Consider the following 23849-nt stretch of genomic DNA (forward strand, 5'->3'; position numbering starts at 1 on the left):
ATGGTGATGAACAACTTTGCCAATTTTCATCAAAATCCCTCCATGCATGAAGAAGATATGCTCCTGACAAAGTCTGTGGACGCCGCGCGCCCGCTCGCCAGGGGCGTTCCCATAATACGTCCCGTTTTTTGAACGGGCGTATAAAAAGTATATCTTAGAGTTGACTGCCTAAAGAATCTCTTTGTTTATAACAGCTGAATTATAACTATACCATTATAATATGATTGATTATTATAACTAAGTGATTGCCTAAATGGAAATTGTATAAATAGATACTTAAATGCAATATCTGTTTTAAGCGGTATTTTTTAAGAATGAATGTGATATTAATAAGGATGAATGTGATAATAATTCGGTTGTGTGATAGTGTAAATTGTATTCGGTTGTTGTTGTTTTTCAGAAGGCCACATTTAAAATTAAGATATATCATTTGTACTTTGTACCGATCTATCTTCATGTGCTACCTTCTATAAATAAAGATGTTATTATAATTATTATTCATAAATAATTTTGCACCAGAAAACGTGGTTTCGTACGCTCGGTGAATTCTCACGGGTGGTAAACGCGCAATCCAATTCCCACTGGTAATACGCTTAAAATGGGTTGCGCGACTTCCGGTGCTGGTGTTGCGCATCAATATATACAAAATCGAGGTAGGTGGGTTTTTGGTTTTGTTAATAATGACACATTTACGAGTGTTTTCGAAAAAAGCAAAATGCTATTCGACACAAAAATGAACAAAGATCATATGTTTGAAATACTTTTGCACCAGAAAACGTGGTTTCGTACGCTCGGTGAATTCTCACGGGTGGTAAACGCGCAATCCAGTTCCCACTGGTAATACGCTTAAAATGGGTTGCGCGACTTCCGGTGCCGGTGTTGCTCATCAATATATACAAAATCGAGGTAGGTAGGTTTTTGTTTTTGTAAATAATGACATTTACGAGTGTTTTCGAAAAAAGCAAAATGCTATTCGACACAAAAATGAACAAAGATCATATGTTTGAAATACCAAATTATTAAGTTAAGAATCAGCCCTGATATCACGAAAACTCTGCTGGCTGTAACTGTCAAAAAGTATGGAATCATGAAAAATGCTAATTTTCTAACTCTTGTGCCTTCTTTCTGGAAATGTGACTTCTAATGATCAAACACGTGTAAAACAGTCATAAATATTACATGCACTTGAATGAAATGTTGCTTTTGGGGGAAAGATTGGCAAAAAACAATCGGGAATGGGGTTGCGCCCCGGGAATGGAGTTGCGCGTATACATTATATTTATTATGATGTATACGAGCAACTCCATTCCCGGTGCGCAACCCCATTCCCGATGATTTTTTGTCAAATATGTCCCCGTAAGCAGGATTTGAAGCAAATGATTTTGATATCCGTTACTTCATAACAGTTGAGTTATCATAAAAAGCATCAGATGTCCTCAGATTAGGCATATGAGGTCAGAAACTACCATTTTTGTTGATTTCATACTTTTCTCACGCTTCGTGTCGCCAGAGTTTTTGTGATAACAGAGCCGAATCATAAATTACAAACCAGATGTTTTACATATAGATTCTATGATGTATCATCATATTTGTGTCGAATAGCATTTTCCTTTTTTCGAAAAAAAAATATTCTTCTATCATACTAAGCAAAATCATAACTTCGCATATCTTAATTTCGTCTTTCTTTTACGCGCAACACCAGCACCGGACGTTGCGCAACCGATTTTAAGCGTATTCCCAGTAGGAATTGGATTGTAGGGATAACGCATGTTTTTTCGTGTTATAACATCTGCAGAATCCCGAGGGATTGGCTGGTACCCGAGCCCGTTAGGGCGAGGGTACCAACGTATCCCGAGGGATTCTGCAAATGTTATCACACGAAATGAACATGCGCTAACGCTATTCTAGCATAAAACGCGTAAAAACTGATAAATGGATACAATGTCTCTCAACGTCATTAATTTTCCATGAAATGCGTGGGAATGTCTGGGTTGTTTTTTACGTTGACGTCATTTCGTTTTGAATTATCCGTTCTGGGGCCGAATGACGTTTACGCTTTGTCACGGATCACGCATACATAAAAAGGTGTTATAACAGCACGCGAGCGCGAGAATCTCTCTGTTAACACACGTTTTCTCTCCTATTAAAACACCCCCGAAAAGTGACAAGAACAGCAGTTTTATGCTAGAATGCGCGTTCTTTATTTTTATAAACTGATAATGCTTGCAAAATATAGACTCCATAAGCACCGTGTAACATGCATTTTATCTCGACATAGTCGGGTCATAACCTCTTTTGATAAAACTTTTATAACTTCATGAAATACAGTTGGAAAACTGCAATAACACACAGTATTATGGAGTTTGTAAATAGTATCTCCATAATAGTCAGGTTGATATGCCTTGTCATAGAAGCGTTTTTAAATTTCACTAAATCTGAATTACGACAATACTTTTGAAATTCAATAAAATATTTTCGCTGTCCAAACTGACAATGGTATCCCCACAAAAGACGCGTGTAACAAAACAACTAGTACTTACCAGAAGCTAGATTCTCAGCTCTCACAATCGCAATCTCCATTCTTTTCCTGCTGAGACTGATCACCTTATCTATGGTAAATATAATCGCCGGGCCGACAAAGTACAAGTAGAACATGGGTTTCTGCACGATCATTGATGCTCCGTGTAGAATCGTCAAGACATACAGGATGGCAATTAGCTGAAATTGGAGTCAACTTCTGTTGTTTGTGTCTGAGTTGTATGTCATATCGAAGAATTAATGAATACGTATTTATTAATCCTTTTGTCAAATGTGCAACAACATTTCAATAATAAAATGACTGTAAACAAATTTGAAAATGTTCTTGGATCTATTTCAATTCAGGCTGGTATATGTTAGAAAGAAATATACGTCCTCTTGAAAAGCCGATAAGATACTTTTAGCATCCATAAGTTACAGCTTCAAGGTCATTGTCTGGTTTTCATAGCTGAATAAAATAAGTGTAGTTAGTTTTCCTTGCAAGACAGAAAGTATTTATAGCTATGCGACCCTTTCACCATTAAAATTATCTTCCATTCGTTCTTTGATATTCAACGAAGTATAAATTAAGGTCCAAATGAAATTTTAATCGCAAAACAGAACTTTCAAGCGTTGGAGTGATTTCTTACCATTGCATACGAGTAAAGCAGTACTATTTGTGCCCATAGTTCGTTACAAAATAATATTCAATAAAATCAAATCATACAGTAACATTTAATACCTTATGAGATAACCAGAATGCATTAAAGACAAGTCTTCGGGCTGTTTGTGTTGCAAACACGTAGATTATGCATATAACAATAACCAAAAGAAGTCCGGTAAATCCTGAAATACATGAAAGTAGTTAATTCACTTTACCACGATTTCAGTTAAAATTGTAAAATGTTATAAAGACCAACATCTGGCCACTGCAAAACGCGTCATAGTAAAAAGTACTTGGACATTTGTTGTATCCGGCTATTTGTAACGTCACATCGACACAATTTTAGGTCATATGGCGACTTTCCAGCCATTGAAGATCCTAGGCGCCCCTGCATTCATTATTTCATCATGGGTGGGCACCCAGGTAGAACCATCGACATTCCGTTAGCCAGCTGGGTGACTTCCTCACATATAGAATTTAACGCCCCGGGCAAGGCTCGAACCCACATCGATGAGGGGAAAGTGATTTGAGGACAGTGGCCACGGATGCCCCTCCTTGTCTTGTGCACTTTTACCCTCTTGAGTAGAAGTTTACATTTTGATAATGACAAGCATGTGACAATTGTTATACTTCATGGTAACCTTAACTTTTTATTAATGTATGTATCATTGAAAACTAGGGGTTTTATTGTATTTATAACATCAATAATTTTATTCTGCTTTTAAATTGAAAAGTACATACCAGTAACATTTCCGAAGAACCAGAAATTGAATGTTGGTAAAATGTCTGCTCTGTAAGAAAAATGGATGCATTTGTTTAACTAAAACAACGATGCGTAAGAAACAAAACGTGAAACATTACAAAGGGATATATATGGCGAAAAATATGTAATCTCTCATCTTATCACTCTGTACGTCTGTGAAATGCACTTTACCCAAGTGAGCAAGTAATTTAAGTTCAAGAGTTTGAAAAAATAAAATATACCGAGACGTTTATGAAAATTACTGAAAATGTGGAGACATGGATAGTTTAACGAATTTAATTTACATATCAAAACTGTTCTCATATGGTACCTGAAAACAACAGTATCAAATATACAGAAGTATTTTGTTGGCTGAGTGGCAAGCTGATAAAAGTTGAATCCGTAGCCTACAACGTGTAAAGCTGAAAGACAAAGAAACCAACACTGTACAATTTGAGATGTGTTCCGAATAAGTAAAATCTCTTTACTAAATTCGCACAGATTACCAAATGTGTCTTGTGGAAGATTAATAATTACGTAGTACACGTGGCTAACATTAACCGATAATTTCAATTACAAAACAAGTTTTTCATAACTAAATTTGGAATTGAAAATAAAATCTATTAGAAAATATAGCACACAAACAAGCAAATTAACGCCAGTTTCTGTTTGATTAAGTATGTGAGGTAGTGAAATGTGCAACGCTATCACGCCTGGCAGCGCCGGTTTAAGCGGAACACTGTTAAGAAAAATTTAAATGACTCTATGATCCCAAAGGACCAGAAAATATAACAACTCTATCAACATACAGAAACTCATAAATAACTGCTAAAAGATGTGAAATAATACCTGTGAAGAACAGTGCAGCCCAGGCTACAACTTTATGGAAAGACACAACAGAATCAAACGGGACATACAAGTTTAAGAATGTTCCTCTAAGAAACGTGATGGTATTTCTGACCATGGTCAGTAACAACAAAGAAAAACAGAAGGACATGGCTGCTGCCGCCCCGCGTGTTGTACTGATTCCGTAACTCATTATGGCACGTAATCCGCTGTGCTCACGTTCTACCGTATAATCTGTAATGTCAAATCATATTGATAGATCAAGTAAAAGACGATTTTGTTTCAATCGTCATAATCACCATAGCAAACTTTTCAATAGGACTGTAGCTAGACTTTCAGTTTGAAGTAAATTCAATTAAATATCACCCAGAATGTTTATTTTCAATCGTTTCATGGTAAAATAGTATAAAGCGAACTCTTTGGAGAAAATCTAAATTAGTCTTTTGCAGCTTTTAATACGAAAGGGAGTTTAAGAATTTTAAAATAGCATTGAAATTAAACAATCCATATAAGCGATACATTTTTAAATATATACATATATATTGCTTGCGAGCGCGTCATTTTGAGAAAATTTATGCCACATCATTTCATGATAAAGTTTGCACCAATAAATTCTTCATTATACTTGCAAAGTTTCTTTAAGTTGCAAAGAACAGAAGAAATGAAATATTGTCTTATATAATTATGCGTTTTGAACTTCTAATTCATCTTATGCACTGTTCATTTTATGTTTTTCAATCATTGCAATTTGCATCGATAAATAATGTCTTATTAATTATCTACATGTATTGACATTTAATTCATGGCAAAAATACAAACGCTTTTAATTATTTATAAAAGTAATCCCATGACTGAGTGAACAAAAATATCCAGTTGCATAAAGAAAATTCTACTGCTTAATCATAAAATCTGTCAGAGGGCTTTTTCGTGAACTGCGGCTTTGTTGTACAAGATCCAGTTATAAACTATACATGTTTCATTGCTGCAGTCAGGATGTGGCAGCTTGAAAAGGGGCACATCGTCCAGCTAATTGGCGAGATGGGGGAGGGTGTGGGAGGGGAAGGGTGCACCCCCTCCTGCAAGGGGGTTAAAATTGGTAGATCACACCCAGAAAATTTGTCTAGGGTAGTGGGTTTCGGACGATAGTAGTAGGAATAGAGAAGATGTATTTTATAATGTCGATTTTTGTGAACAAAAAAAATGAATTTATCCTTGGTAAAAATTCGGAAAAAATTACATCTGGGAAAGAAATTTCGATTGTTTCTTTTACAAAATTATACGCGGAAATATTGCTTTTATGTACACCAAGACATATCCTGATAGTTATATCCAGTTACAAATAAAGTCAATATTGAATGAAAAGATTGTTATCATAAATATGGCTTAAATACACTTGAGAATAGTACAATGAAAATCGTGTCTGGCATTTGATTCAAAAGGCGAATCAAAAGAAAATAGGTAAGGATAGATTACTCGGAAACACAGCACACTAAAATCACAGCCCCAGCGTCACGCATTTGCATAGTAGGCCCACAACTAAAAGTAGCTGTAATGGAAAAATATTTCAGACGGGTTGCTTCAAACATCCAACAAGTACATATTAATTTATGTTAAATATAGATGGAGGGGAAGGAAAAGGTAAGGGGCAAAATTGGGCCGGCGGGGAGGGGAGGGTAAGGAACCCGATGGGGAAAGTTGAACAAGGACGAATATGCAAACTTTAGGTAGCCATTATACGCGAACGGGGTATTGACTCTATTGGGTGATTTTTGAAACTAGAAGTCTAGATTAAGGAGGATCTATATTTGGAATCTGACACGAAGAAAATTACTCATATTTTGAAAATATGTGTGTCTATAATTTGTCTGAAATATGTACAGTAAATATTACTTGTTATTGATGGAATACCTTAAGTGAAACTTACAATAGAACCTTTCTGCAAAAAGTCCCAAACAAATTCCGAAAAAGAGAACAAGGTAAAAGATATGTTGACGGTTGTTTTCAACAAAATGTTTTAGACGTCTCATTTTAGCTTTTAGTGGAGTGTATGTCTCTCGAATAGCAATAAACCTGAAAAAAAAAATTAAAAATACATTAAAATATGTAATTACCAATAAAATTCTACAAGAAGACCAAGCATAGATAAAGAAGACTTGGTTTGGTTAAGACTTCATAAGAGACAATAAAACAGCAACACCACTCAGACCCTTTAGTCTTTGCTTAGATAAGAAGATCCCTTTGAAGCATAGAATGCAACCAAGCACATAAATAGCAGATTTGGTTTCAGTAAGAATGTCTATGAGAGGTAATGCAAGGTGCAACAACCACCATAACCCCTAGCGTCGGCTATTTAGGTCATTTTGAAATCAGTCTAAATCCCTCTTGATTTCAGTGATGATATAAATTAATCACTTGCTATGAGAAAATATTAATATGGCATAGTTCGAAAGACCGGTGGTGTCTTCATGTTCACACTTCACAACTTAAAACCTGAAATTGTGAAGAACGTAACATTTCACGATTACACATGCTTAAAGATTTTTTAACTTGGCGATTTCATATTTTATAAAATAAAAATTGGCGAAGTCGTGAAATGTGAAATCTTGAAGTTTATAATGTTTTTTTTTTTCATGATTTCAAACTTCTTAATTTAACGTTTCAACAATCGTGACGTTGCGGAGTGTGAAAGATCTCATGAAGTCATGGACTGTAAAATAATGAAACTCATGATTTCGTTGTTCTCAATTGTGAAGTATGAAACCACGAAGACACCCGTCTTTCGTACATTAGATGTTGAATAGTTACAGTTACACTTAGGTTAACAGGATAAACATATGGGAAAGTAATCGAGAAACAGGATCTTCTAAAAATAAACTGGACATGTGTGCCTCTCGTTAGTGGAAGAAGCAATGAGCTGTACTAGTTTTGTACGTGAAAAAGTGATTGCATTTCTTATCAGATCAATCGTTTTATCATTTTTATTTTTGCATCTAACTCTATTCAGTCAGGAACGGTATTAACACAACTTTGTTCAAGTATACATGTTATGTTCCGAGTGAACCTCAGTGTAAAAATATATAAAAATACTAGGCCCTATAAAACCATGCTTCAAAATAAACTAGATCAATGTATTATATTAGTGTGTAGACTTGCATACCCAGTGCGCTTGGTACCAACGTTTGTACCAAGATTTGTGTCCATAGAGCTACTGTCAATACTACTGATGGAGGCCTGTGAATCGCTCTTCAGGAATCTTGTTACATCGCTCGACTGTCCCGTTCGCTTTCGGGCTTCCGCACTAACAATACAGTACAAAAATATAATAAAAAGATACGAGCTGCAACAGGTTTTTCATTCGTGTAAGGGATTTCTTCACCACATTTTTCAAAATAAATTATCTATTACCATCTCTCATTATACAGATAGACTGTGAAATATGTAATTTGGCATTTTGTTTTTTGTAATTGAGTTACTGGCTCTAAATCAGAAAGTGAAACATCAAATTCAAACCTTCTCGTGTTACTTAAAATCACAATACATTAAGAAATGTAACAGCACAGCCACGTTAGAATAAAATAAATCTCTAATAACAAAATGTGTAAAAGATACATACTAAAACCAAAAATCGAAACGAAGATACATATTAACTAGAAATACCAAGAATTTCTGCTAGACAGATGAAGTAACGGGAAGATACGTCTAAATAAAGACAAACAGAACTACTGAATATATATAAATCTATAGCTAAAGAGCTCAGTTGGTATTTGTAAATAGAGAAAAAAAGAACATATTTATATCCAATGTCACTTCATTCAAAATAAAATCTGAAATAAGAAAGAAGAATTCGGCACAAGATACTCTATGGCATGCAAAAAAAGTTGCAGTATTGTACGTATAACTCTTATTTCTTGTTAATCATAAAAATCGGCACAAGATATTCTATGGCATGCCAAAAGTTACAATATTGAACGTATAACTCTTTTTTTTTTCTTGTTAATCATAACATTTGTGAACCATACATATATGGTGTTAAATTTTATACTTATGTTACTCATTTACATCTTATTATTAAACTAAGAACATAAATATTTTCAACAAACATAAAATTATTGTCAGTACGTATATTATAAACATATAAAATGTAACTCGTTTGTTCATGTGTTGTCATTGCTGTGTCTATTGTGTTGCCATAAATACTGTCATTGCTGTGTCTATTGTGTTACCATAAGTACTGCTGTGTCTATTTTCTTTTATTACACTTACCAGTTGTGTTTGATACTGTGACTTAGATTGAAAGTTAGAAAAGCCATTAGCACACTGGCCATAGCTTTCGCAGAAGCGGTGGTTCCAACGCCGCGGCGGTGGAGAATTCGTCGCACAAGCGGTGGAGAAATATGGCCGGCTGACAACATTAGGGTAAGTTTTCTAATGAGTGTTCCCATATTAATTCATGTTTGAATGGAAACAACCAGTGAGACATGAGGCCACATGTGTACTCTTCCAGTCACAAACACTTGTTCAGTGCAATTCTTTGTCGGTAATGTAAACACTTCTGTACAGTTTGACGAGGGATTTCCGTTTTTTTTTGTGTAGAATTTCCATTAAACAGGGTAAAATATTGTACAAAGCGACCCCTGAGCACGTTAGCATCAAATCGTAAGTACGACACTGTCAAGCAAAAACTATTTCTGAGTAATCGGTGAATCTTTATTGCAGGCATATAAATTAATTAACCAAAAAGTGATTCCAACGCTGTGGCGTTGGGTACAATTGCAACACATTGCGGTGGATCTTGTTTCTTTAATGTTCGTTATGGACTTTTAACTTAACTAAAACATTTCCCCCGAGATTTTGATTAAGATAGATACGTGAAATCTCTTTGACATTAGACAGCAATAGAAACTGAATGTTTAGAAATGATATTTAATTGATTTGCACTTCCATTCTTTTGAATATATACGCGAAAAGTAAGCTTAATGTTTTGAACCATAATCTCCTGCCAAGAAATAACACCATGTTTTATCATACCAAATACGCTTCAATTATGATTGTTGATATGAATACATGAAAGATTTCTTTAAAGTCATTTTCCCTGAATATATACAAATATCAACTGACAATATCGATAGTTTAATTAAATGCTGACCACATGCGACTTTTACATCATATAACATACCAATTTGACTAATGCACAATACAATTACTTATACGTAGAATACCATAACAAAATGCCATTGAGCAGCTGGCTGTGTTATATGCGTTATACTTTTTACAAGTAGGCCGATGTATCTCTACTTCTACAATATCCTTTTCTTTTCTATTCACAAGATTTCAAAATGTCAAGAAAAAAGTTAAGATATTTTTTTGTTTCAACACTGAAAAATAAACGGAGAAACTGAGTACAGACAATTACGTAAAAAAATTAAAAAAATTAAAAAAAATACAAATATCCATTACATAACATCGCTCTGCTTCTTTTGTTGAAGACGGTAAATTGGTACAATTGTTCTACCTTACACGAGAGGAAAAGTAGAACGATGTTATTAAGTGGTATTTTGTATTTTTGTAAGGTTTAGAAACATAGTGAAAAATAAGAACTCTCGCCTTAGAAGTTTTCATAGAACTTCTTTATTCATAAAATAAAACATCGTCAACCATTTCTTATTCTCTCAAATTATCAATTTTCTTTATATTTTGACGGTCTATGAATCAGTTGTTTCTTTATCGTCTTTTTGGCACTAGGAAAATGAGTAAAATGTCTCTTAGGTTTGATTTGCGATGTGACAGTTTTTTTTTTGGTGAATCAAGTTATTGTCTACTGTTAATTATTTATTATATCACTGCTTTCTGTTTGTCGTTTGTTAGTTGTCTGTGCTCTGTTTCTCCATTTATTTATTTTTCAATGTTGAAACAATCAATCAAAACATTTCTCTTGGAATTTTGAAATCCTGTGGTAAACTACAGAAAAGAAAATGACATTGTAGAGGTGGAGATGAATCAGCCTTCTTGTAAAAATCCTTAATTTGTATAACGCAGCTTCTCAATGGCATTTTGTTATGGTATGCTACGTAAGTAATTGTATTGTACATTAGTCAAGTTGGTGTGTTACAGGATGTAAAAGTCGCATGTGGTCAGTAATTAATCAAACGGTCTATATTGTCAGTTGATATTTTGTTCATATTTAGGGAAAATGAAGTTAACGAAATTTCATGCGTTCATATGAACATTCATAATTGAAGTGCATTTGGTACAAAAGAACATGGTGTCATTTCTTATGGTTCAAAACATTAAGCTTACATTTCATGTATGTATTCATCAGAACGGAAGTGCAAATCAATAGAATATTATTTCTAAACATTCATTTTCTATTGCTGTCTTATGTCAAAGAGATTTCATGGATATACCCCATTCAAATTCCTGGGAAAAGTGCTGTTTAGTTAAGTTACACGTCCATCCATAACATTAAGGAAAGAAGATTCCTACGCAATGCGTTGCAACTGTATCCACCGCCACTGCGTAGGAATCACATTTTGGTTGATTAGCTTAAATGCTTGCAATAAAGATTCACCGATTACTCAGAAGTAGTTTTTGCTTGTCAGTGTCATACTTACGATTTGATGCAAACGTGCTCAGGGGTCGCTTTGTACAATATTTTATCCTTTTTAATGGAAATTCTACAAAAACGACAGTCCCTCGTCAAACTGTACAGAAGTGTTTAAATTAACGACAAAGAATTGCACTGAACAAGTGTTTGTGACTGGGAGAGTACACATGTGGCCTCCTGTCTCACTGGTGTTTCCATTCAAACGTGATTAAATATGGGAAAACCCATTAGAAAACTTACCGTAATGTAGTCAGCCGGCCATATTTCTTCACCGCTTCTGCGACGAATTCTCCACCGCCGCGGCGTTGGAACCCCCGCTTCTGCGAAAGCTATGGCCAGTGTGATTAGTACAAAGATTAGCAGCAGTGCATTATCTTTAATACTTACCAAGACTTTCTTTTTATTTTACCTAGTAACCTTAAATGTGAAAATTATGTTAAGAGTAAAGTAGATGTAACGCGGACAATCAGGTAGCAAATACTGTACAGTATATCATTAATGTAATGTCATGTGCTTATTGGCGGTTAAAATAAAAATGAAACACTGTTAACCGGCGCAGTGGTCTAGTGGCAAGACGACGTACCACAGTAAACCTTGACCCGCATTCGCCTAGGTTCAAAGTCTGAAACTTCCGCTTCTTCAACTAAAATACTAACTTCGGATAAAGGTAAGTTGTAAGAAAAGAAGCGTCTCCTCTGGAATTGGCACTATCCTCCGTCAAAAAGAATTAAGGATACAACTTATAGTCCTTTTCTTGATATTTATGAAAGTTTCATATTCGATATTTTTCATGGTGTTTCAAAAATTCACTTTTTATTACCCTGCACACATTTTACAATCACTTGACAGCAATCTTCACATGAATTTTGTTCTGATTCAAACTTTGAAGTTACTTATTATTAGTAAGTTGTAATTGTTCTGAAAATAATTAACCTGAAACATACTTAAAGGTAGAATATGTTTGAACAGTTTGTTATGCTATACACCAAGCAGACACTACTGCTGTTAAAAACTGAAGCATATCTAATCGATAAAAGACACTATATTGCCTTTTCTCAAGTTAATACATAAGATATATAGTTTAGACTTATAGCTAAAAATCCTACGATTCGGGAAGATATATGAGAGCGGATAAAAAGATTACGGTTATGCGTAACGGGAAAGATTAAGTGTTTGTATATGTTATATAAGTATATAAATCTACTGAACTAATTTCATTCTACCCTAAAGGGAAACAACTTCTCACAACATTTGGAACTACCTTTGTTGATCCATAACTTCTTGTGACTCATCACGTGGGCTAAAAATTATTGAAATGAACACTTAATTTACACACCTTTTCCATATATAGTTCATTGAAAACATGCTCTATTCAATGTCTACATTGCAAATATTTCATAAAAATACTAGCTCTACGCCATCTCTATGTACTTTCAGTTAAAATACAAATCTCTCTCTCTTTATATTTGGAGTCACATAAATCACGAACAATATGACGAATGGCCCATTCAATTTTTATTATTTCGCGGAATCTTTTTTATTATCTTGAAATCTCAAATATGTTAGAAACGACTGCCAACATTCGTTATAAATTATCAAACAATTTGCTGTATACACTTCATTAGTTACCAGTATATCACTTTATAAACGACCAGTATATCACTTCATAAATAATCAGTAAATTATTTCAATAATCCTTAAAATACTTTACAAATCCTCTCGTGACGGAAAACTGAGGAAAAAAATGTTGCCATTTTCAGTTTTTAACATTTTAAATAAATATTAAAACGTTTCTAACCAGTCTTCTGTTTTTTTAAACATTTACAACAAAATCATAATACAGTAGAATGTTTATACATCTTACAAAACAATCGATTCCATTTGAACACAGAAAATTCCATCTGAAATAAATAGACAGTAAAATCATAACAAATTGTTTAGTGATATCACCCTCTTAACAAATAAGACTCAAAAATAAGTAACATTACAGTATTTATTTTTCATCGTTACAAAAATATTCTATCATTACGTTGGTAGTTGATGGAAGTTCGCCCCTGGAATAAATGGAACAACTTATTTTCTTCCAGTCGGTTCATCAACATATGTAAGCATCAAGTCTAAGCCGAAACCGTCGGAAACAGAACCGATTAAAGTAAAGTATTCAGCACTGAACAGGGGCGTAGTTTGCATTTTATAAATTGCAGGCCCGATGCGCCGAAGAAGCGACTTTGGTAGTGGGGTATTGGTGTATCATCCCCACGAAAATTTTGAAAAACTAGAGTGTCTGTGGTGCATTCTGAGCCAATCTGGCGAAATAAAACCAATGCTAAGCGGAGGAGTTTAATTCAATAAAACACAAAAAACGATCAAAGTTCAGTTTATGACTAAGTTATCATAACTAAGTATAACTGACCCAAAATCAGTATTACCAGTTCCATATCAGTCACACTGTGAGTGATATAGGTTTTCTAATTATTTTATTAGCATTCAGCAAAACAAAATAAACAGAATTTGTTTGTTTTTAGTGGAAATGGAATATATCACATTGACAGTAGATGCAATTAAATATTTTCATGAGCAGTTAGCGCGAGTTATTGTACCAGTTCTCGATGTGTTTTTCCATATCCATTCACAACAAACAAATTCTGTTTATTTTTTGCTGAATGCTATTAAAAGAAATAGCAAACCTATATCACTCACAGTGTGACTGACAAAAAATATGTTCCTGTATTTTGTTGATGAATAATATGATGCGAATAATTAAATCACTCGTGCTACCCACTCCTGATTTAATTACTAAGCATCCGAACGAAGTTCTCATTTTATTTATTCACCGATAAAATGCAGTAAATCATTTATTAAACAGATGCACATTTCAATATTGTTCAACTGCAAAATAAGCTGTATAGGCACTTCAAGATTTGCATTTTGTACTATGAAACAGATTTTACAGCACAGTCTAGACTTATCAAAAACAATACTTTCAAACTTTAATAAACTTGAAACAGTTTTTGTTTTCAATATGCATTAGATTCACGAATTATTGAAAGGCACCGAGGTGTAGGGGGCAGAATTAAATCAGGGTTTTTCCCCTTCGTAATAGGGGCCGCTGATAGGCCCCTTCCCCTTAGTAAATTTCTTTCAAATCATGCAGTTTTCCACAAAAATTGACTTTACATCAGGTTTTTATTCCCCTTTTCTCAAATACCTAGATATCTATCCCCCTCCCCCTAAAAAAAACAAACAAAAAAAAAAGAGTGACAGGTCTGGGCCCTTTCCCCTCTTGTTAAAAAAAACCTGTAAGTACCGTCGGACTCCTAACCTGGAGGTCGCGGGTTCGAATCCCGTCCGCGTAATTTGATCATGACATTCGCAACCCTATTTTTCGGCGCAGGTACTGTCTATTTGCCAATATTAATAAAGTTGCGGGGCGGTAATTGGCGGGGCGGTGGTATACGAGCGAGAAAATAATTAAAACTACTGGTATCTGTTTTATTTGTTTGATCATGGAAATATCAAATAAATAAGCTCAAATTACATGTTCAATATTGGTCAGGCGCGTATCTGGTCATACGCCTATACGCCTGTGCGTACAATTTAAATCCGACACAAACTGTCAGCGAGAACAAAACGAACATATTAAGGAACACAGTGGGAACCGCACAGGAACGGCCGGTGGCAACACCTTTGAACGATACATCTATGTGTATTTTCCTTCTTTCTAAATTACACATTGCTTACAAAGCTGGGCATACTGATAGTGCTTCATTTATGTATATCATACTTATCTTCTTTGCAGTTTGCAGTTCACGTGATCAGTGGCATCTGGATTATTGTGATCTATAGCGTAAAAGTGAACAAACCTTATATAGGGAGTACGGACATATCATTTGATGTCGAACATACATTGTGAATCGTTTTAAGTTTCATATATTTTAAATGAATTCGTAATGTCATATGATCTTAATTACATATGTGTATATTGTGCATCCGTTTAGTTGAAGTTTTCTACACATGTAGAAGACATTTCGCATAGATATGTCTTACAAGAACCAAAAATTCAGTCTGCCTAAGTGACAAACTTAAGTAGAAACAAGCGAAAAATGAAAGTAAAGCAAGTGTTTTAATGCCATGGAAAACAATTATGTAGGTAAACCCTAAACAGTTTCAGAGGTTTAGTATAAAATCATCAACTGTATTTTTACAAGTACGTGTTTATGTCTCAAAAGAACTGTCCAGCTTTTAACAGTGTTTAATGTTGGGAGGAAGACCCCGGGTGTCTCCTTTGGACATAACTTTAGGCATGAACTGAAACCTGGATAAAGCCATAAATTGTTCAGAAAGCCAACCTGATGGTTTCCTCACAATGAAAAATGAAAAAAAAATAGACACCTCGTGCGAGGTTTCGAACATACAAAGATACAAGCGGATACAACCTAAAGACTATGTCTCAGAGGTATACTAGATCTGAGTTTCATATTTGAAAATATGAACAGTTACTACATACAGTTTAGGTAAACAAAAAGTAACAGTTTTATCTGTATTAACAGTACTATATGCTTTATGTTTAAAATAAGACGTATTGCATGTATAGCTAAACACAGTCTAAATATTTGCTGCTATTACAAAAAGTTTAGCCAATGATTTATATTTAATTGACACTAACTCTCAGCATACCAGTACATGTATATAAACTGGATGTTTGAGATTTAGACCGCCGCTTCATGCGAATCATTTTGCCATAAACCCCTAGTTCAGTCAAAAGCGAGATTCTGTTGTGCATGCAAGTTTCTATGGCAACTACCGAGCGCTCGTTTTCTACAAACACACCTACATATCACTTTGCCCATTGAACCCCGGTATATTTAATTTGGGCATGTTGGAATCTTTTTGCACAAAGGATCACCCGCCTGACTGCTATTCAAGTATCAATAAGATGCAATAAAACAAAAAAACAGAGCAGTGGGAGAATAAGAATGATAGTCATCCGGTACCTCGAGTAAGAAACCCGTCGCTGCTTATGTGATATCGAAGACATTATCAATGGTTGCAATAACATCTATCATTCTATTTCCAGATCTGAATACAGAAATACTTTTAGCAATTCGTGCAGTTTAAATTTGCATTTGCCAAAATTAGATGTTTAATCTGACTAAAAAATGTTAAGTTTCCCGTGAGAAAACTTGAAACGTTTGCAATGATGAAGATTTCAAATACGATTACAACAAAAATAAAAAACCTAGTATACCTTTAAAGTGCGAGGTATCATGAAAAACTTACCAAAATGCTGATGCAGACGCAATGCATTACATTAATGCACTGACGAAGATTTCAAATAAGATAAAAACAAAAACAAAACCTAGTATACTTTAAATGTGCTAGGTAACGTTCCATTCATTGCCTATGCAATCTTGACGTTGTGGAGGATATTAAATGAAAAATAAATAAATAAATAAATATTCATAGTGACAGCTTTGCACACGGTTCGAATATTCGATTTTTTTCACGTGTGTAGAAGTTAGATGCAGTTACCCAAACTGCCATAGTGTTAGGTCCCTTTTGGCGTGAGCGGGTCATGGCAGTTGTGCAATAAAAAATATCATAGAATGACACAGTGTTTCAGTGACACAAATATTTTGAAACATAACCATATATCTACTGTTACTATTGATGTCTAATGTACGAAAACAGGGAGTATATTGTGTAGAGCAATAGAACATAGAACTCTGATTCTTCAACGTTCTAATTCTCAGCCGTGCTAGAGCGATACACAATTTCATTGTCAAGTTAATAAGGACTCTTAATTGTAAATAAAGTATACGAAAAATGGTTGTATTCCTCAAAATAACCTGGGCTGCTCGAGTTGCAGTTTTTGCTTTTAGACAATGTCACGATCCCTGCTATTAAGCATGAGCGGTGTGCTTAACGTTTAAATGATTACCTCCGTAATATGTAGTACAAATGTGACAAACAAAATAGATTAACGCTGGAATACAGCAAGAGAACGCACCTCTTGCCTAAAACATCCACTAAATCTCAATTTTCTGGGAGATGGAGACCCCCTCCCTCACCTACATCATACTCGCAGCATCGCTGCTACGTTCGTAACTATGCTGCTCATATCTAGCGTACAGTTCAAAACCATCCAGGAACACTCCCGTTAGTGATTGATTCATTACCTCCTATAGCATGACCCCCCTTACCCTTCGACTTTTATTGCATATTTTTATTTTTTCACTTTCTCGGATAATCTGCAGGCCCGGGCCTGCAGTGCCTTATAGAAGCTACGCCACTGCTGAACGTAACAGTCGGAATATCGATCGTGACTGGAGGAGCAATTTTACATAAGCAAAATCAAAATGTCAAGTAGTCAGTTTCTACACCAGGTTTCTAAGGTGTATCATGTTTAGTTTAGCATTCTTCCTTGTTTACCTGAAACGTAACTTTCAAGTACAACCCCTTCCACAGCAATACTAGAATAGAATCTTGGCTGCGCAGAAACAAAATATACGTAAACAATTTATGTGAAATATTCAGCCATTCCTGAAGCATCACCTTTAATTTATCGTTACTATGTCTATACCGTTTCCCTGGAAAATGTCTCGCTTATTCTTAAAGCGGATTAAATCAAGAGCATAAGTTGTCCGAAGTGTTCTTTTCTTCAAAGCCATTACAAAGGTATCAAACACAATTTCTATACAGCAAGAAGCATAATGGGGGCGTTGCATCATACTATTGTTGCAAAAGCGGCAGTAGGGACACTACAAGGTATAGAGTTATCTTACTGTTTATTAATTTGGACATTTTTGTTATGAGGGTGAAATTTCTAAACAAGTATTGAAATGTTTTCATTGAATTTTTCTTCACATGTGAAAAAAAAAGGTGTATTGAAATATCTTATTTTGAGTGTACTTGTTAAGAATACTTTTAATTTATCAAAATCATACGACTGAATATCTATGCACGTTCATTTTTTAAACTGTTGTATTGTTATAATATTTTTAGTGAAAACAAAACAAAAATCAGATGGCTGGTTTGAAATTTTGCTAAGTTCTTCTGTTTTTAGTTGTTTTCCTTTGATATCCTTTGTATTACAAAAACAAAATAATAACCTGCAATATTCATTTGAACTTATAGTAAGTGATCATGACTAGCTTATTCCTTTATAGAAGATTCCCTTACACACCTTTATATATATGATAAAGTGCTTTACAAATTGTACATAAAGGTCTCATGTTCTTCGAATAACGCTGTGTCAATCCATTACCAATTATTCTTGTGTACATATAAACGAAAACCTTGGTGCATCCGACTATAACCGAAGGGAGACATAACAATTCCAACACCTTGCCTAAGTTAACTTAGCATGCTGTTCAAGTTCTTTGTATACGTATAATCGACTGCGAAACCTAAGCTAAAAGGAAATGTTCTATTGTTCATATTAACTTAAAATAAAAGAAAAACCTACTGCTAGGTATGGCAAACGTTCATTAACAACACGACTAAGGTGTATGAAAACACAGTAACTTTGGGTCAAATTCTTCGTATGATTCCATAGTACTTGCAAATGGGAAACATGCCACCATTTTATAAACAGTGGTTGCTCTACCGCACAATTCATCGAGTTTGATAAGGTAAAAACGTAATATTCCTTTTATCAAACCTTATCTTTCCTGCGGAAGCAACACATTTTCTTACTTCTTTATTTACCTATTATAGACAGCATCAATTCGAACAACGTCTCCTAAGTCAAAATGTTATTTCACTAGTCTAATTTACCAAAATCATGTAATGGCTTTTTTCACTTCCACGATGTCAAAAATTTGATAATAGAAATCGTACAGTATCAAGTGGATCCGACATTACATACGAATGAAAATGCCTTAATACTATGGGTGCGGTAATTCAACTACACTATACCAGTGACACTATTATTACTGTCGATATTATACCATACAATAACTGCATCAAGAGTATTATCAGTAATACTGCACAATGCACCAATGCATGCTAGACACTGCACCGAGGTTAGGGTCCGTTATTAACTTACTTGAACATATTCGTCACAACGGCGGACAGGCGCCGTAAACTGCTAACACTGTCGTCATATAGAAGCATTTATGAATGTGATCATATTGTAAAGTAAAAAGCAATGATACATGTCTTTCTATATAATTATGATATGGCAAAGGAAAAAAGCCACACTACTATTTTAAGTTCAGCATTGTTATGTGTATATAAAATACAAATTTTAAGTTAACGATGCCTAAAGGTGTACGCTATAATTCCTGTATATGAGATGGGCGAAATTTTTCCCAATAATAGAATTTCTTCGAACTTGCAATAAAAGTCATAGGTCACCTGTTTTGAAGAAGAGTTATCCAAAAATGCCGTTTTCAAAGGTAGATAACTCTTTTTCAATACCGGTGACCTATGACTTTTATTGCATACTTTTGTTTCTTAGATGATTGTCCTTCAATATCCAAAGTTTGAAGACATTCTATTATTGGGAAAAATTTCGCCCAACTCATATACAGGAATTCTAGCATACGCCTTTAAACACTTCTTTTGGATCTAATACATCAAACTATAATTTTACTTCCCCTCATTATCGTTGTTCACCCACTAATAAAAGATGACTGATAATATTTAAATGTTCTACCTACCTTCTCTTCCTATCATCTCCAGAAGTTGGTATATAGTTCCTACAGCCTTTCCATTCCAATCCAGCATTCCAGATTTTGTCCATATGAGGAGAAAGAATTGTACAGAAGTCATCAAAATTGATGGCATCATGACTGGTTAATCCATGCTGCTTACACATAGAGTCAACCAGATCCTCTGTTTCCTTTCTCGTCAAACTGCTGTTTGCCATTTCTAGCAACGAACTGTAATAAATATACTTTTTACCGAGGGGTGAAAGCGAAAAACGGTATAAGTGCATAAAGATACAGCTATTTGTTTTCGCTTTCTTCCCTTAAAATGTATTTTCAGACAAAATGAAAGTACAGTCAAAGACATAAAATCTTATAGGAGAACAACTGTCACGGCAGTATTTTAAGTATAGTGTCTGGGGAATGTGAACTCATTTCTATTTGAAATTACATAAATTTTGATACAAAACGAATTATTTAAATAATCTATGCTTCATCATGTTTACAATGTAACAATTTTTTTACAACGCTTACATCATACGTGAACAGTTTGGTACAATGCTGACAATATACCCGAACAGTCTGGAACCATTCGGACAATATACTTGAACCGTTTGATAAAATGCTGACTATATCTGAATGGTACAATGCTGACAATATACCTGAATAGTTTTGTAAAACGCTGATGATATACCTGAACAGTTTGAGCAGTTCATCTCTGTCTAGAGTTCCGTTTCCATCATGATCAAACATTCTGAATAATGTCTGTAACTTGTTTTGTCCAGAACCTAAGGGAAGTTTAAAAACGGTATGCTAGAAACCGTACCAAATTAAATAACACAAACCTTCATGATCTTTGTACACGGAAATAATGCGCTGATTCCACTACAATCACGTGTCTGGCAATTCTAAGCATACTTCTAAACAACCGCTTGTGAAGGGAAAATGTAATACTTCTAAACAACCGCTTGTGAAGGGAAAATGTAATACTTCTAAACAACCGCTTGTGAAGGGAAAATGTAATACAAAAATGTAATTCATTAATCTCATTTCTATATAAGACATGCAATTACCTTTCGACAGCATAACAATGGCATTTAAAAACTCTCGGAATGAAATATAGCCGTTATGGTCCGTGTCCATCAGTGCAAACATGTTTTCAACAAAATCTGTATTAGGTTTCACTGCTAAAGCAGAAGCAAATTCCTCCTACAATATAAATATCTCGAATTAGTGATGACAAAATTGCCAAAATGTGGCGTTAAAAGAAACAGCCAAACACTATTTTGAGTATATAAAGATGACATTCTCCAGTTTCAAACAAGTATATACACGAAGTGCATTAGCGTTTATGCATCTTTGCGTATCCACGCCTGTGTTATTCCGCTACTTTACATGTCATCACGTGTAGAATATCTACTTGACACATCATCACGTGTAGAGTTGCTACTTGATATGTCACCACTACATGTTCTTTAGAAGTCATCACTATAGAATAGCTACTTTATAGATTAGCTCAATAACATGTCATTACGTGTAGAGTAGCTACTTAATACGTCATCACGTTTAGAGAAGCAACTTTACATGTCATCACGGGTAAAGTAGTTATATGATATAATCATCACGTGTATAATAGCTATTTTATATATAATCACGTGTAAAGTAGCTGCTTTACATATCAATGCGTGTAGAAAAGCTACTTGATATGTCATGTAGAGTATATACTTTACATGTATCACGTACATACTAGCTAATTAATAAAGTAGCTCTTTTACAAGACATCACGTGTAGCGTATCCACTTTCAAAGTTAAACGTCATCTCATGTAGAGTAGTTACTTAACATGTCAACGCGTGTAGAGTAGCTACTTTACATGTCAACGCGTGTAGAGTAGCTAAATAAGATACCCATGAGTGTCTGGCGATTATGATTATTGTATGTATTTATTCTTGCATAAAACTGTCTCTGGCTCCTATTCTCTTCAATTAAAAAACTAAAGTTAAGGATAGATTTCCACCCCAAACACAGCCAGAGAGCCATATGCATCGCAATGTAGGTAAAGTAAACTCGACATATCGCTAGCTGAATGCTAGTCTTCTGTTAGATATCAGCATCGATTACTGTCTTTACCTTTGTGAGTTCTGTTTCAAGAATATCTCGAGCTTGTCTCATTTCAATCTCGTCTTGATCTAAAGTTGGATCATAGTCCATCTGGAATGCCTAAAATTTATTCATTTGTACAATATTAGTCCATCTGGAGCTCCTAAACTGTACATTTATTACGAGTTTATATAGATTTAATTTGCTGGGCAAAATTACAGATGCACGGATAATTTTATATTTCTTACTAATATTGTTTTCATCTCGTTCTCTTAAGCTGTTTTCAGGCCTATTTATATAAATATGAAAGTCAATAACTCGAAATAATTTTGCAAAATGTCATACTTTCTAAAAGGAAATTCAACCAAAAAAGTGAAATATATAACAAATCACCAATGAAATATTTAACAAATCACTATATTATGATGTTGTAAATAGGTATCAAACAAAACTTTTTATTCTAAAGACATATAAGTAATATTCTAATACGACTTTATATATTTTTCTATTTAACAAATATGACAAAAACTGTGTGTTTTATGTCATAGCGTCAAACCACACTAAACAGGAAAATATTTGGTGGATATCTTCAAAGACGTAGATAATAAATCTGGAAAGTGACAGAATCGAAATAATATATGTCAAACAGTGATTTTCTATTGAATAAAGTCATTGATGTTATTCAAATGTGTATTATTATACCACCATGACATAATTCCTTTGCATACGAACAACAAACAATGATTTATTCAACCACGAAGCACTGTTTCTTAAACATTTTGAGAAAATCACAGTACAGTACAATATAATGGCACTTACCTCAGAGAAAACAGTTTTAAAGAACTTCTCTAACAGCTGGTTTCGTTTCTTCTGTGTGAACGCTTTCTTATAGATATTTTTCAGCTTGGCCTCTTGGTAATCAATAGAAGCACCAGCATTGGCAAGTGTGTGCTGCAGTGTCTCCACAAAGATCCGACGCTGCGATTCGTTTGACAACTCAATCACCTGATACACACAACAGCATATGCTCAGTTCATGACCATGCTTGATCATTTTGAAGTATTTAACGCAACTAAGCAACTGATAACAGACTGTTCATGAGAGGTAATGAAAAATGCAACAGCACTGTAACTGTGTAAAAATTAAGGAAGATCAGAGAGGCCATGAACTAAACACGTTAAGTCAGTTGTTATATATTTGTTATTATCTGTCTATCATATAAAACTGAGAGGCAATGTAACTAGACTTTAAACTGTGTAAAAATTAAGGAAGATCAGTGAGGCCATGAATTAAACACGTTAAGTCAGTTGTTATATATTTGTTATTATCTGTCTATCATATAAAACTGAGAGGCAATGTAACTAGACTTTAAATCATATGTATATTGTTGTGCTTTTAGACCATATTTACAAAAACTAATGAACAACTGTAACTAACAGATGCAAAGGTATATTACCACGTCATATTCCTTAGAAACACGTATTAAGACAACGTTTCTCTTTTTATTGGAGCTGAGTGTACATTGGACATGTTTCATATCCTTCATGTTGACGGTCCTCAATGGCTTGCCCTTCAAATTGACAATATCTAGGACACATTCATGGTGGATCCGAATGATGACTAATCTTGTTTCTTCATCCCAAAGCCACTCTGTACCTTTAAACTGGGTTTGTGGACCTGAAGTATACACAACGTCACTCTATGTGTTGGTATTAAACCTTTA

The 23849-nt window shown here is 34.5% G+C and overlaps 1 protein-coding gene across 10 annotated transcripts in view; it reads right to left on the reverse strand.

Moving 5' to 3' along the window:
• Positions 1-23849, reverse strand: part of LOC123560845 (dual oxidase-like) — an 82176-nt gene that overhangs the window by 7103 nt on the left and 51224 nt on the right. For 7 of the 10 annotated variants that reach the window (XM_053552622.1, XM_053552620.1, XM_053552623.1 and 4 more), the window contains 14 exons: positions 23583-23803; positions 22946-23131; positions 22157-22246; positions 21101-21236; positions 20722-20815; positions 20040-20261; positions 19424-19471; positions 7927-8067; positions 6694-6839; positions 4773-5003; positions 4255-4345; positions 3923-3972; positions 3260-3363; positions 2541-2718 (listed from right to left, as the gene is read on the reverse strand). In XM_053552622.1, coding sequence (XP_053408597.1) covers positions 2541-2718; positions 3260-3363; positions 3923-3972; positions 4255-4345; positions 4773-5003; positions 6694-6839; positions 7927-8067; positions 19424-19471; positions 20040-20261; positions 20722-20815; positions 21101-21236; positions 22157-22246; positions 22946-23131; positions 23583-23803 — 1938 coding nt within the window. Of the gene's footprint in view, positions 1-2540; positions 2719-3259; positions 3364-3922; positions 3973-4254; positions 4346-4772; positions 5004-6693; positions 6840-7926; positions 8068-11760; positions 11791-12634; positions 12674-19423; positions 19472-20039; positions 20262-20721; positions 20816-21100; positions 21237-22156; positions 22247-22945; positions 23132-23582; positions 23804-23849 lie in introns of all 10 variants that reach the window. The other 3 variants (XM_053552619.1, XM_053552617.1, XM_053552625.1) reach the window with 3 other exon arrangements.

This window comes from Mercenaria mercenaria, chromosome 10, assembly GCF_021730395.1.
Source record: "Mercenaria mercenaria strain notata chromosome 10, MADL_Memer_1, whole genome shotgun sequence".
NCBI classification, from domain to species: Eukaryota; Metazoa; Mollusca; class Bivalvia; order Venerida; family Veneridae; genus Mercenaria; species Mercenaria mercenaria.